Source organism: Diabrotica undecimpunctata, chromosome 6, assembly GCF_040954645.1.
Source record: "Diabrotica undecimpunctata isolate CICGRU chromosome 6, icDiaUnde3, whole genome shotgun sequence".
Taxonomy (NCBI): Eukaryota; Metazoa; Arthropoda; class Insecta; order Coleoptera; family Chrysomelidae; genus Diabrotica; species Diabrotica undecimpunctata.
The window spans coordinates 30697011-30711791 of record NC_092808.1 but is presented as its reverse complement, the minus strand read 5'-3'; the positions used below and the strand labels follow the sequence as shown (position 1 = coordinate 30711791).

The 14781-nt window shown below is 32.3% G+C and overlaps 1 protein-coding gene across 1 annotated transcript in view; it reads right to left on the bottom strand.

Moving 5' to 3' along the window:
- Positions 1 to 5215: 5215 nt before the first annotated feature.
- The window catches only part of Pi3K68D (phosphatidylinositol-4-phosphate 3-kinase catalytic subunit Pi3K68D), a 168667-nt gene continuing 159101 nt past the window's right edge, over positions 5216 to 14781 (bottom strand). The window contains exon 26 of the mRNA XM_072534551.1: positions 5216 to 10377. Within this exon, the coding sequence (XP_072390652.1) occupies positions 10201 to 10377 (177 nt within the window). The 3' untranslated portion in view covers positions 5216 to 10200. The remainder of the gene's footprint in view (positions 10378 to 14781) is intronic.

Below are 14781 nucleotides of genomic sequence, written 5' to 3'. Positions count from 1 at the left end.
GATAGTAGCAAAGAAAAGTATTTTAATCAAGTAATCCATAGATTTTTCATGAAGTCGCAAACTGTTTTAAAAATTGTTAATTTTACAGGTATATTTTCAAAAAAGCAAATTCCATCAGTTTGTTGATTTCCATGATTTTATTTACATATTTAACTAAATGCATTAAACAGTGACATTTTACAATATTTAATATCAGGAGTGTAAAAATACTGGGGATTAGATTTTTGACTATCAGAATAAAACAGCGCCAACACCAACATGCTGGCTGGACGAGATTGGACGAATATCCTAGAAATGGCAACAAGAAGCATAGAACCGTGAAGAGTGGCGAAAAATGGGAGAGACCTATGTCCAGCAGTGGACAGAAGAGGTTGCATGATGATGATGATGAGAATAAAACAACATTTATTATGTTAAATGTATATTGTGTATAAAGATGAATATAAAATAAATTGGCTACTTTTAGTAACACAATAATTACAAGGATTATATATGAATATACAATGAATATAATAATTACGAACTTAAAAAGTATCTATAAATTACTTTTGTATATACGATTATTGGAAATAAATCGGAATGATTTGCTATATTCTAAAAGTTACTTCGTTAGATATTGTTAATAGGTTTCATAAACAGAATCTTAAACATACAGGACTCACTAAAATTAAACAAATAAATATAATACTTATGTATATTTTTATTTTTGGAAATATCTGAGTGCATTTTTTTAATCTTAAAATTTCTGACAAAAGTGGCTCTAAGAAAACTAGTTTTTGACACGCCGTGTATTATATCAAGTTTCTAAGAATCTACGTCTTTTCTAGCAGTTATCTGTAACTTTAGTGTTGTTGATATCAAATGAAATAAAGTTCGTCTTTGAGATAGGAGGAAACAGTAACCAAATTTCAAGACTCTAAAATTTTTCTTAAAAAAATATCGCATAAGCATACTGACAGACTACAACGACCGAATTTTAAGGCTTCTGGAGTTCTTCTTAATATATCAACGCTACAGGCGATGGAAGGGTTGTATTATCGGTAACAGTAAATAAGCGTCAGTGAGAGACCCTATCTCAGGAACTATTCACCATCCATCCGGCCGATTCAATTCACCAGCGAATTTTAACTCAAAGCCGCAAGTCAAGGTTGAATTTTATATAACGACAAACATTTTTGGCTAGAATGAGGCTCAAACCAACTACTACTACTGTCACTGTTGAACTGCTGAGCGGACTAGCTAAAATTGGCTTATTAAAATAAACATGGTATATAATACGGTTCTAATAATAAACTAGTTTAACTAATACTCGCAAATCCTAAATGCGAAAAGGCTATTTTTAATTTTTACTACGAACATAATCAACTGCATGATTACTGGCAAAATAATCTCTCTGTAATTCACTCAAATAGAAAAAAAAATGAATTGAGATGTATACCGCAGGGTAGGTAGTCTAAAAAGTTGCAGTCGAAACCGGAGGATGATTAGTTCTTTATTTCCGATTTTAAGTTACCTAAGAAGTTTTGCACTCCTCACCAGTCCTAAGTAAAAACGAAACATTTTTTTTTCTATAAAAATGAATTCAGTACAAGGAAGGACATGTTTAGTATGCAAACATTGGTACAGAACTGTATAGATTAAAGAAAATATATTTTTCCCCATTATATTGATTATGACAATGCATTCAATAAGGTAAAACACAATCTAACGATAGGATATTTAAGTTGAGATTGTATGCTATAAGAGTTATTGCCAACCTCTATGGAACCAGACAGCAAGACTAAGTCTTCAAAACTATGATGAAATGGAAGATGTCACGATAAAAAACGGTGTGGGACAAGGATGTATAATGTCTCCAATGTTGTTTTACTTATATATTGAGAGAGAGAGAGCATTCACAGATGCAGTGACAGACTCTAGTAAGAGTATAAAAGTGAACGGCATATTCATTAACATTATTGTGTATAACGATGATGAAGCGATACTGGCAGATATCATCGACGATCTTAACTGTCTACTAACTCATCTAATTCCCGCTAGTAAAGATTTGGGTTTAAAACTAAACATCATGAAGACTAAAACCATGATTACAGATAGATATAATTATTCAAATAGAAAGATATACGTAGATGGAGAAAAAATCGAGCAACTCAAGCAGTTTAAATACTCAGGTTGTCCACTAAATGATCGTTGGAAACCTGAGACAGAAATAGAAAGGCAGATATGTTTTCTCGTTTCTGACTGATCGCAGATTGGTATGTTCTGTTATATGGAACTATGGACGTTAAAAGTCAGATCCATTAGCAAACTTGAAACTTAATATATCAAGGAAGTCAAAAGTTAGAAATGAATAAGAGCCATATGAGTCTACCTTAAGAAGAAAGAATATTATATCGAGAGACTCATCGACGAACCGAACGACTATCAGAATCAAATAAGCACTATACGCAGAAATTAGATAAAACTTTTATGTTTTGAGTCGAATATTGAAAATATTTGACTCAAAACATTAAACAATTATTTATATTATGTATAGTATGTAAAAACATACTTTATTCTAAATATTTTCCACAAAAATGTGTTTTATATATGTTACAGTTAAAACATCTGACTATAAAGCTGATATTTTAGAAACATGCAACAAGGATGTGGTTTAAAAGGTTAGCAAGAGAGAAACGCAGAAAGATTCGTTAGAACAGGGAACAATGAATGTGCATGAATAATCTGCGTCAACTCGTCACCCCCGTTATATATATATATATATATATATATATATATATATATATATATATATATATATATATATATATATATAATATATGAATAATACTGTAGGAAAAAGTTTGGGGCAAAAGAAAAATAGGCCATCAACCCCAATATAAAATTGAATTAGTAATGGTAATTTACAATAAAATGTAAATGTATAGTATGAAAATATACTAACTACAGTACATATTTACTTGAGTACACGAAAAGGATATTTCCAAAAACAATAATATAACAATAACTTTGGCATTAGAAGAACAAAATTGACATGTATTAAATAACACAATTACATACGTATATTTATAAGCTCTCTTCAAACATTATTTACTTTAAACAACAATTATTAGATAGTTTCCATATTCCTTCTTATTGTGATAATCTAATTTTTAACTTAATTTGAAAGTAATTCTACATCTATTTATAACATTAAGTCCTCAAAAATACCTTTTGCTTTTTTAAGTTATTTGACAGCACCAAAGCGTCGTCCGATGGACGTTTTACTCTCAAACGACTTCACAAGCTCTTGATGAGTTAATGGATGAACCATTTTTATAAGGCGAAATAAACTATTACGTAGTAAATTTTTAAGTGATACAATTGTGAATACAATGAAGATATGGTGTAAAGTATGGTATTCGCTAAAGAAAGTACAAGCGTGCAAAGATATTTCTATTTTAGTCACCTTTACGTGATTGGTAAAACGCAGTTAATTGCCACTCGACAACATAGAACGAACTGTAAAGTCGCGTCAAACGATACTTGACTATATTATCAAATATTTCCTTAGAATCTGAGATAATTCTTACATAAAAATAGGTTATTCAAATGATGCAATGATTGGTCACTCTCGGCGCATTTCCCATATGAAAAAGTTACTTCTGTAAACAATTCACAACTGAATTTACAAAAAGTACGAAGATGATATTGGCTCAAAATCATTTGGTTTCAGGAATGATATTGAAACCCGAAAGGCCTGTTTAGTTTTATCGTGCTCATGCAAAAATGTCGCGATCAACACAAATGCATATTTGTGTTTCATAGATTATGAAAAGGCCTTTGATTAAGTCAAACACGAAAAACTAATGTTACAAAAAAGAACATCGATTCTAATGATATAAACATAATACGTGAACTGCATTTGAACCGAAATGGATTTTTTGTACGGAGATGGGGGACATTCAGACTGAGGGATACAAATTAAAAGAGTAGTTAGACAAGGTATACTCTGGTCATTATTATTCAAACTGTACTCAGATGAGACTACTTTCACGAGCTCTGGATAAGGCACAAAAAAGTATTAAAGTCAACGGAAGAATTCTTAATAATATCCGATATTCCGACGATATGGTATTAATTGTCGGAAGCGAACAAGAACTACACAATCTGTTGAATAAGGTAGTGAGAGAGGGTGAAAAGTATAGCCTAAAAATTAATACAAACAAAACACAACAGTGGTAATCACGAAAAAGAATCCTCCAAAGATAAACATTGTAGTAAATGAAAAACTAATTGAACATTGAAGTTGAAAAATTTAAATCTCTGGAATGCTGGATACATAGAATAGAACAGAAATAGAAATGAATTTCTAAAAATGAGATAATTTTTCACCACCAGAGATCTTGATCTAACTCTACCATATTACGATCACGGTCATGATTGCGATCTACGACAATTAGCTCGATACGAGACCTGGAAAACTTTGAGATGTTGCTAACTAAAAATTCCATGGACTGACCATGTTAGCTTAGGACATACACATATTCAAACACGAGAGATACAACTTCCTTCAAATAAAATTAGATTAAATTAAAATTAAAAAATTAAAAATTAGAAGGAAAACGCGTTCCTAGCAGACGATAAATGACATGACTACGTAACATCAAGGAATGAACAGGACGTGATCTCCAAGCAATTGCTCGACTAAAGCCAGGGAAGTAGGTACGGTGCCATAAATTAGTACCTACAGAAGAAGACGAGGACATAACCACACAAAGAAGTCCAGGATGCCTAGAGGTCAAAACATCAAGAAGCTGGCGGTGCAAGAGCGAGACGTCGAAGAAGAAAGAAGGCTAAAATGAATGACATGTAAATTATATTTGGCAATAAACGTTTTTATTTTTATTTTTTATTTTTATTTTTATCGACTAAAGCGAAATTTAGATATGCTGAAGGACAATAAAATAAAAATACAACTGGAATTATTTTCAAATTAAGTCAAAAACAATGTTAGTCAACGAGCTCCTAAAAATTAAAGAGTAGGTACAGGCACTAAATAATGCTTTTCAAGAGATTTTCAAGATTAAAATTCTAATTTTAATCAGAGGTCGATACAGCTTTTATATAAGACTAGCTAATATTACTTATATGACTATAACATATATATATATATATATATATATATATATATATATATATATATACATGTATATATATATATATATATATATATATATATATATATATATATATATATATATATACGGTGTTAAAATAACTTTTGGAATCAAATTGTTTGTGTCCTTATTTCAGAAAAATATAAAAAAAACGCTGGGACGTCAACTTTTAAATTCAAATGTGCTATTTTTAAAAATAAATTTAAACGTACAAGTGCAATTGATGTTAAAAGCGGCTAAAATTATCGTAAAAACATTGTAACATAAAATTTAGACAATAATAATTTATCACGCTTTAAATAGTGGTATATTTTTTTAAATTATCTAAATATAGATATCAAATTTTTAGTTTCTATTAACATTTTTTGTCATGAACAACTAAAAACTGTCTAGATATGCCAATAATTAAACTAAGTTGGTAAATAATGTGGATTTTTATCTGTCAGTTGTTGATGTGTTGACATTTTACATTGAATCATTTTACATTTTGCAGAAGTAATAATGAAATATTTAAATGGGACTCACCGAATTGATATTTTTAATGATGATCAGTTGCGGAGATAATTGCAGAAGTTGAAGTAGCAAACTTATTTAATCAGAGTTATCCTCAGTTACCTATTATTTCGCAAGCTACCCGGATCTGAAATTCACGCACAGTTCAGAAAAATTGGAAAATGTCAGACCATTAATAAGAAAACCGCACTTCGTTGAAAATTATGTAAAAGTGGATATTTTGATATGGAAAAATGGATTTCTGCGAAAGAATGGTGAATAAACTGAACAGAACAAATCCTCATTGGATGCGTGAGACATAATATACTGCGTATTCTCGTTAGGGCAGGTATCATAGGTGATCATATTATTGGTTCTATATCTGTAGATGAAAATTTGACAGCCGAAAAATATTCAAGAATGATTAAAGTCGAAGTTGTTCATGCCTTGGCCAACTTATATCCCAACGCAATAGATCCGAATCTACCGAATGAAAATGTCTGGTTCCAGCATGACAGGGCAAAACCCTCCCATTATGCTTTAAGAGCGTAGGCGCAAAATTTCGGGCCAATGCTTTTTAAATGCATTCATTTTTTTCGAATCCTGAGAAAACTAATAAATATTTTTGAAAAATTTAAACGCAGAATGAAAGAATACATTATTACTGAGGGCCGAAAGTCCCTGAAAACTTCTATAATGTTTATTTTAATAAGTTACAGGGGTGAAAAAAAAAAGAGAAAATTTAGTGTGATTTTTAATTTCAAATATCTTATTCAAAAAAATTTTTTGTTTTTTCTAAGGGGCTTTTGGCCCTCGGTAATAATGTAATCTTTCATTATGTGTTTAAATTTTTCAAAAATATTTGTTAGTTTTCTCAGGATTCGAAAAAAATGAATGCATTTAAAAAGCATTGGCCCGAAATTTTGCGCCTACGCTCTTAATACTAAAAACTTACCTCTCCAATAAAAGAATTGGACGAAGAAGTACTATTGACTGACCAGCTAGGTCGCCAGATCAGACGCTCTTGGGATTTTTTCTGTGGCATTATCGTAACAACAAAGTATATGCAACACAGCCAACTAGCACCTCAGACCTCAAAGAAAGGATAACTACAGATATACAGAATATTTCAGCTAAAACTTTAAATAAAATTCGGGACTAGTTTTATAGGAAACTTTATCATTGCCAACAAGGTGATAACATTTTGAGCCTTTATTTTAATGCATGAAGAAAAGTATAAATGATTTTAAAATTTCACATTATATTATTTATAACAGACCCTACATGATACATTTCTTGGGAGACCAGTTTGTTAAGGAGCTTTTAAAAAAATAAAAATATACAGGGTATTTCATAAAAAATAAAGATTATGATCATGTAAAATTTTTGTTTTATAAAGTGGAATTTAAAAGTTGACGGATCTCAGAGTTTTTCATAATTTTCTAATATAAGGATACTAACAAGTTTATTCCGTAAGTGGTTTTAACACTGTATATAACTGAATTAAATAAAGAACAATTGAATATATAAATTACAACCGAAAATAAATGCATCAATTGAATTACATCAAATTTATAATAAGGGGTAACCTTAATCTTAAATCCTTGGCATTCACATTCCTTACTTTTACAAGCACCTTTTCAAATTTCACTAAGTTTTTCTTTTTAGAAAATCAGCCTTTTTTTCAATTTACTACAGTGATAGACATACACAATATATACTAAATGAGAGGCTAACAGGAAACATTAAAATGTGTAAGTATAAAAAAGATAAATACATGTATATGTGTATAAATAAAATTTTAGTGATAAAAGAGTTAAAGTTGATATAAATTTAAAAAAGATAATGAGTTTTAAAATATTTTTATTAATTTAGTGGATTTTCTACGGCTCAAATATAAAATACTGGTTTCTATAAACAATAATAGTCATAGATAAACAAATATTTTGACTAGTAGATGAAGTTTTTCAAAAATAAACCTCATATAACGTAAAAACCCATAGGACATAATCTTTTGTAGAATTTTGGTTTTATATAAAGGTTAGCATGTCACATATCCTATTGAAACACGCAAAAAACCGCTTCCCAATAAATTTTAAAACTTCTTACACAATAAAATTACATTTCAGCAGCTTTTAGTGCTTTGAATATGATAAAACACGTTTTATTGTGAATATTAAGACTAATCAATATTAAATATGTGAAAATCAGTGTTATTTTAGGAAAATATGAAATTACCTTTGGCGGAGATACTTCAAGAGTATCGAATGAATCTTTACACGATTAGCAGTGATTCTGGTTTTGTAGACAACTGTCCAAACTCAAGAAGAAATCAACGTGTAAAAATTGAAAGGTCGGTTTTCAAAGATTGAGAGGTTCAAAACTGAAAGTTTAAAACAGTAGCAAATGTAGACAATTTCTTTTTCGGAAGAGTCGAATGGTTTATTTGTAAGGTATCTATTTTTGCTAAATTGCTCTTAAACATAAAACATGAACCATGTTTCAGGACAACATGATATACACCTGGTTCAACAAAGCACTTAAAACGGAATGAATAAAATAAAATTTCGTACTTTTTAAAAGCTAAAAGTACATCTAGCTCGAAGGACCATATCATCAAAAAAGCCGAGACTAATATTTGTGAGGTGTGTATCAAAAGATTGTCAAAAATATCGGGTCCAATCTACGTATTGGACGGTCTCCGACGCAGTTACATCTAAAAACGTGAAGAAAGTCCATGAAATGGTTTTAGCTAATCGTGAAGTGTAGGTGCGTGAATTAGAAGAGGTCAACTAATTACATTTAAAACGAAGTTTTGAATACGAAAAAATTGATGGCTGCAACGTTTGTTAATCATTGAAGAAAAAATAATCGTGTGACTACTTCGCAGTAGTGTTTGGACTTTTTAGCTTCGATTGGTAACCGTTGATGAATCCTGGATTCGCTATTACACATCAGAGAACAGAATAAACGCACGGTAGTGGACCAAAGCCGGCAAAAGTGCTCTGAAGCAGCCAGGAGTGGCTCTAAGTCGGAAAGGTTATGGCCACTATATTTTGTGATTGCAAAGACATGATTTTAATTGACTATCTTACTATCTAAAAAAGGTAAAACCATCAATAGCCAATCTTATTGTCCACTATTGGACAAATTAAGACAAGAACTCTAAATTAAAAAAAAAACGTGTTGTTTTTCAAGATAATTCACCGTTTCGAGTTGGGCTTCGAGTTGCTTTTTCATCCGGCTTATTCTCCTAATTTGGCCCTCTCTGATTATTGTTTGTTCCCAAATCTGAAGAGATGGCTCGTAAATAAAAATTCAGTGCGTACGAATAGATAATTGACGAAACAACCTCCTATTTGCCAGAGCTTCGAGAACCGTTATATTCGGACGGCATACAGAAGTTGGAAAATCACTGGAATCGTTGTATTGAGCTAAAAGACGACTATACCGAATAAAATAAAGAAATTTCTGTAACGACGTTTTTTATTTTAAAGGAAGTTTATTTTTTTCATTTATAAGACCGCCTAGTAGCTCATTTGTACTTCATTTAAATTATTTACCTGGGGTCTAATTTTGAGAAGACGTTAGATTTGAGTATAACTTGTTTGAGTTACGAAACACGCTGTCATCGCTCGCTGTGTCGATTTGTTTTCTCAGACTTGCGCAATAGATTTTTCAACACAATATGTAACATACTATGATATAATCGCTGTTAAAAGAAAATCAACGCTACACCCCTATATAAAAAAGAGATTGAAGTAATATGTCTTTGGGTTTTTAGGCAATACTAGTACTTTTAAACAAAGTTGCATTAATGACATTTCTCGTGTACTTTCAGACTTTAGTATTCATTTAATTTAAAAATAACATTGTTTTGCATTAGCCACTGGAATCATTGATTTATAATGTGTATGCTTATTTTTTATTAAAAGAATAAGTTATACCGGACGAAAGTTGTTACTAATAGTTTAGATAGTTGTGCGTAATATTTGATATATACGTGTAAAAATTTTAACACATAAAATGTACAATATCGTTATCAATATGGAGATAGTTATTTTGTAAAACTGGCAGTTTTGAATAATTAAGAATTATTAAAAAAAAACACTAAAAAATCAATTAAAACGTAAATTTATCATCTCATTTAACAATTAAAGAATTAAGAAACTGTTTCGAACATATGACATTTGCGTTATTTGTGGAAGTAGCAATTTTTATAACAGTAGGTAATACTTTAAACATGATTAGCATCCAAAATAACTGGCAGCCTTAGCTTAAGAGAGTAGGTAGTAAACAAAAGGCTGTTGAAGATATTTGATACAAACAACGAAGAAGCAGTCAGTGCTTCAAATAAGCAGGAGAGATCCAGTATTTTAGTTAATAAATTTTCAAATGAGTTTTAAAGAAAAAATCGCAGAAAACAAAATCGACATTACTCAAACTAAACAACCGTTTCAGTGACAATAGTTTTAAAAAAATAATTATTCCATATTTGATATGATGGTAATTGAAATCGATCTTAGTATTTTTACGCCGGATACAACTGCTATCTGCTTAGGTTTATCAATGAATACCATTCACTGATTTCCTCCGTTAAATCTAAAGAACTCAGATCTAATTCTACACCACCCATAAACTCGTTTTCTTGTAAGGCATCGTAATTCCAGACGGTTGCCTGCAGTCTTCTCATTTTTATTATTTCTAACGACATCCGATATTCCAGCTAAAAAAATATGAATTATCAAAAACAATAATAAATACAAAGTAAGACAAAAAGCACAGGTCAACAAAAAAAATTGTGTCTCATTTATTAAATATTTTCTGTTTGTACACATCGAAAGTTAAGCAGAAACTCCATAAATAATAAATAAAGTTTGATTTTGTGTCCTGTGACCTCAATTTTACTAGATTGTTTTTTCACTTAAGTTTTACTTTGTTTTATTTAATCAATTTTAACGTCATATTTAATAATCAAACACATATAATATTGGCATAATTCCTGTATATTCTGTAACAGACAGCATCCTAATACGGGTAATTATATTTTCAGCCTTTAGTTTACCAACTAAAATCGGTTCGCTATATTTACGCGGGTTTCGGATTAAAAATTTTATTGTAAGTACCCAGTTTTAATTACCTGCTCTTTGGGGAAATATCAACTGGTCAAATGAAATGAAAAATAATCCATAACTTTTTTTAATTAAATAATAATGGAAAATCTTTTATATAATTGACAGTATAATAAGGAGAATTACTTCATTAATGGAGTCTAATGTGGCTAATATAAACCTAATAATAATTTTATATTACACTTCACACAGAAAATATGGTCTATGTATATTTGTTCCATGGAGAGAATTTCTAATGAAAAATAAAAAAATTTAACTTGCCAACAAAAATGAAAATCAGTCATTATCATCAAAAATATCATAATCGTAATCATCATCACTGTCATCACCATTAATTGTTGTTATGATTGGACTTATTTCGTTTATTTTATTTTCACGAGTCCACCAATCTTCTATTAGTTTCTCGCACTTGAATATACAGTTGCACCACACTTCTGGAGTTACAATTGAAAGTGCCTTTCGCCAAGTTTCCCGAACTGCGTCGTCGCTATAACCGTTAGGCCCAATATGGTTGTCATAATATTGTTTTGCTATTCCCCATATATATTCGATGGGATTAAACTGGCAATGATACGGTGGCAGACGTAAAACTTGATGACCGTAACTTTCAATAATTTGATCCACAACAAAGGTTTTTGGTTTTGCGTGGATATTCGCCAAGCGTAATAATTCTGATTTTAAAATATGTTGTGTAAATGGTATATGTTCCTTTGTCAACCATTCTTTAATTTTATTAACAGTCCAAGAATTCGTTGGACTTTTGTTTAATACTTCAGAATGGTAAGGTGCATTGTCTAAAATAATTACGCTGGGCTCACTTAAACCTGGGAGAAGTTTTTCATGTAACCATTTTGCAAACATTTCTGTGTTCATATTATCGTGATAGTCACTTGATTTTGATTTAGATGAAAATATTAAATCAGCACCTTCTATAACACCCGATTTCCCTCCTGCATGTAAAATTATGTGTCGCTTCCCTTCTCCATCAGTATGTTTGATAGACTTTACGTTATCATCTTGCCATATTCTCTTGGTTGCACCCCTAGAAAATATCCATGTTTCGTCTAAATATATAAAATTTGCCCTTTCTTCTTTTAATTTAGAATATTTTCTTAGAAAGTTAATTCTTTTATGCACAACAGAACTTCTTTCACAAAGGGCTTTTCTGTTATTCTCCTTTTGAAATTTGAAACCCAAATTATGTATCACTTGCCATAGACTTGTTCTGCCAATTTCGTTAAATTTTCTATCTTTTAATTGCGAGAGAATTGTATTTAAGGTCACATGTTCCTTGTTGGCTCGCATTCGATAAATGGTATCACGAATTTCAAATTTTTTTCCATCTGGAATATCTTTCGTTTTCAATGATAGGCGAGTTTTTCGGTGATCTTCTTTCGGCCGTTCATTATTGCGATTTTGTAATACTCCTCTTAGTTTGGTTTCACTAATTCCTAGAGCATCACATACGCGTTGTTGAACAGACATTACCGATTTTAAAGGACCGCCATTTTCTTTTTCATCCGTAAAATACTTATGTACACTACAAATTAGACTATCTACATCTAACACACGTCTAGCCATTTTTAAATATTTCCACCAAACATACAATGTCAACACTGGCAAAGAATCAATTCAACTGCAATATTTTAACAAATTTATACCTACCCTAATGTTATTTTAATGTATTTTAAAATATGACGATTAATGCAATTTTTACCTAATTTTCTGGGAAGTCGTTTACTGCAACTGGTTATCAATGAGTCATTAGCATAATTTTGTTAATCCGAAACCCGCGTAAATATTGCGAACCGACTATACAGTACAACCTCGTTTAACAGGACTAACTGGGACCGGAAGCGACCCGGTAAATAGAAAATTCGGATAATCCGGAAATATAAGGTTAATAAAACTACATGTGAAATGATAACTTACTATATTTAAACCCTATATGATTTACGCGAGCATTAGGTTTTATTTACAAAAAAGTCATAGATCTTCCTTTGTTTTAATTTTGTATTTCAATGCAGCACGATGACGTAAACGTTTCACCATCATTAGTTCAGCCGGCGAGGTGTCTTGCTGTTGCTCCAAATACGCCATGGTGTTGTTCAGCTGTGACGTCGCGCCTGCGTGTGTCATCTCTGGCCGTGCGCTGTCTCCCTTCGCCTCGCCCTCGCTGTCGTCTGCTTCCTGAGTAGATGTACACGCTGCAATTATTTCGTCATTTGTCCATGACACCATAACCTCCCTCGTTGTTGTCTGATAACCAATTATTGACGTCGTCAATATCAACATCGGAACAACCATCAATTCTTGCAAACATGCCTAATAATTCCTCTGCATTAACAGTGGTTTCATCTGATTCACTTGTGTGCGAAGTGCCAGCATTCATTATAAGGCATTGACCACAATTTTTTCCAAGACTTTTGAAGAGTGATTTTTTTACATGATCCCAAGCGTCTGCAAACATGTAGATCACGTCTTTGACGTTTATACGCTTTAACAAATCAATCAGGCTCTGTTGGCCTTCTTCTTCAATAACTTTGCTTAAGAGTTCCCTGCGATAAACACGCTTGACAGTTTTTAAGACACCCTGATCCATGGGTTGCAAAATATAAGTCACATTTGGGGGGAGAAATTTAACTTTAATATCCCCGTTTATGAGATCTTCTGCAGGATGAGATGGTGCATTGTCGAGAAACAAAATTTGTTTTTCGGGCAGTTTGTTTTCTTTGAGGAATATTTTCACTTCAGGGACGAAATTCTCAAAAAACCACTGTTTAAAAATAAAGCTGTTCATCCACGCACTTTTTTGATTTTGATACACTATAGGCAGAGATGCACGATTTACATTTTTAAGTGTACGAGGATTTTTTGACTTCCCAATTATCACTAGTGGAAGTTTATGGTTTCCAGAAGCATTGCTACAAGCCATAGCAGTTGACTGATCCTTGCTTTTTTTGTAACCCTTGGCTGATACCTCAACTTTAAAAGCCAAAGTTTTGCTCGGTAAAACAGTCCTGTTTCGTCCGCATTGTAAATTTGGTCAGGTGACAGGTTCTCAAAAGAAATAATTTGTTGAAATTTGTCCTTACATCGTTCACTGCCTGCCTGATCACTAGAAAAGCTTTCGCCACTGACGGATAATTGTCGGATGCCATTGATGATTTTTGAACCGCTCTAGCCATTCCTGGCTAGCTGTAAAATCTGGATCTGGATTTGGTAATTTTTTGTTTAAGTTTGCCGCTTTCTCAGACAAAATCGGCCCAGAAATAGGGACACCACATTCTCGCTGAGCACTATACCACATAAATAATGTCTCGTCCAACAATTCATTTTTAGCCTTTTTGATAGTTCCTTTACCCTGTAAACTGTCTTTAGATATCATCTTGAAACAAAAGTCTTCAATATTTTTCCGATTTTTTTCCAGTCCGACACAGTTGATGCCCCAACACCGAGCTCTGCAGCAAGTTTATTTCAAGGTTCGCCCCTGTCAATTCGGTTCAACTCATCTAACTTTTTATCCATTGTAAGCACATTTCGTTTCCGTTTCGACGCCATTTCAACGCACACGCTAACGCACGAATATCCGATCACAGTGTTACAAAGCACACGCTAACGCACGAATATCCGATCACAGTGTTACAAAATATACACCGCACAGTACGATAGCAGAACGATGTCTTCCAGTGGCTAGCACGTGACAGACTGACTGACTGTCTTTGTGTCCGGGACTCTGGTCGTCCGCCGTCACTATCATTGAGAATAGGCGAGGCCTTTCCGCGCCGCCTGGCCGGGGCGAGTACCCGTGCCGGCCGCCTGTGAAGGGTGATGGAGGTGCGGCGGTCATTGCTCCTCGACTTTCTCTTTCCAGCGTGTCCCTAGACCGTCCGATCACTTAAGGCAACAAATTAGTGACCGGGAAATCGCAATTACATACATACATAGAATTATCAAAATTATTTTTTTTATTTTTTCATTCCGGATTGATCCGGATA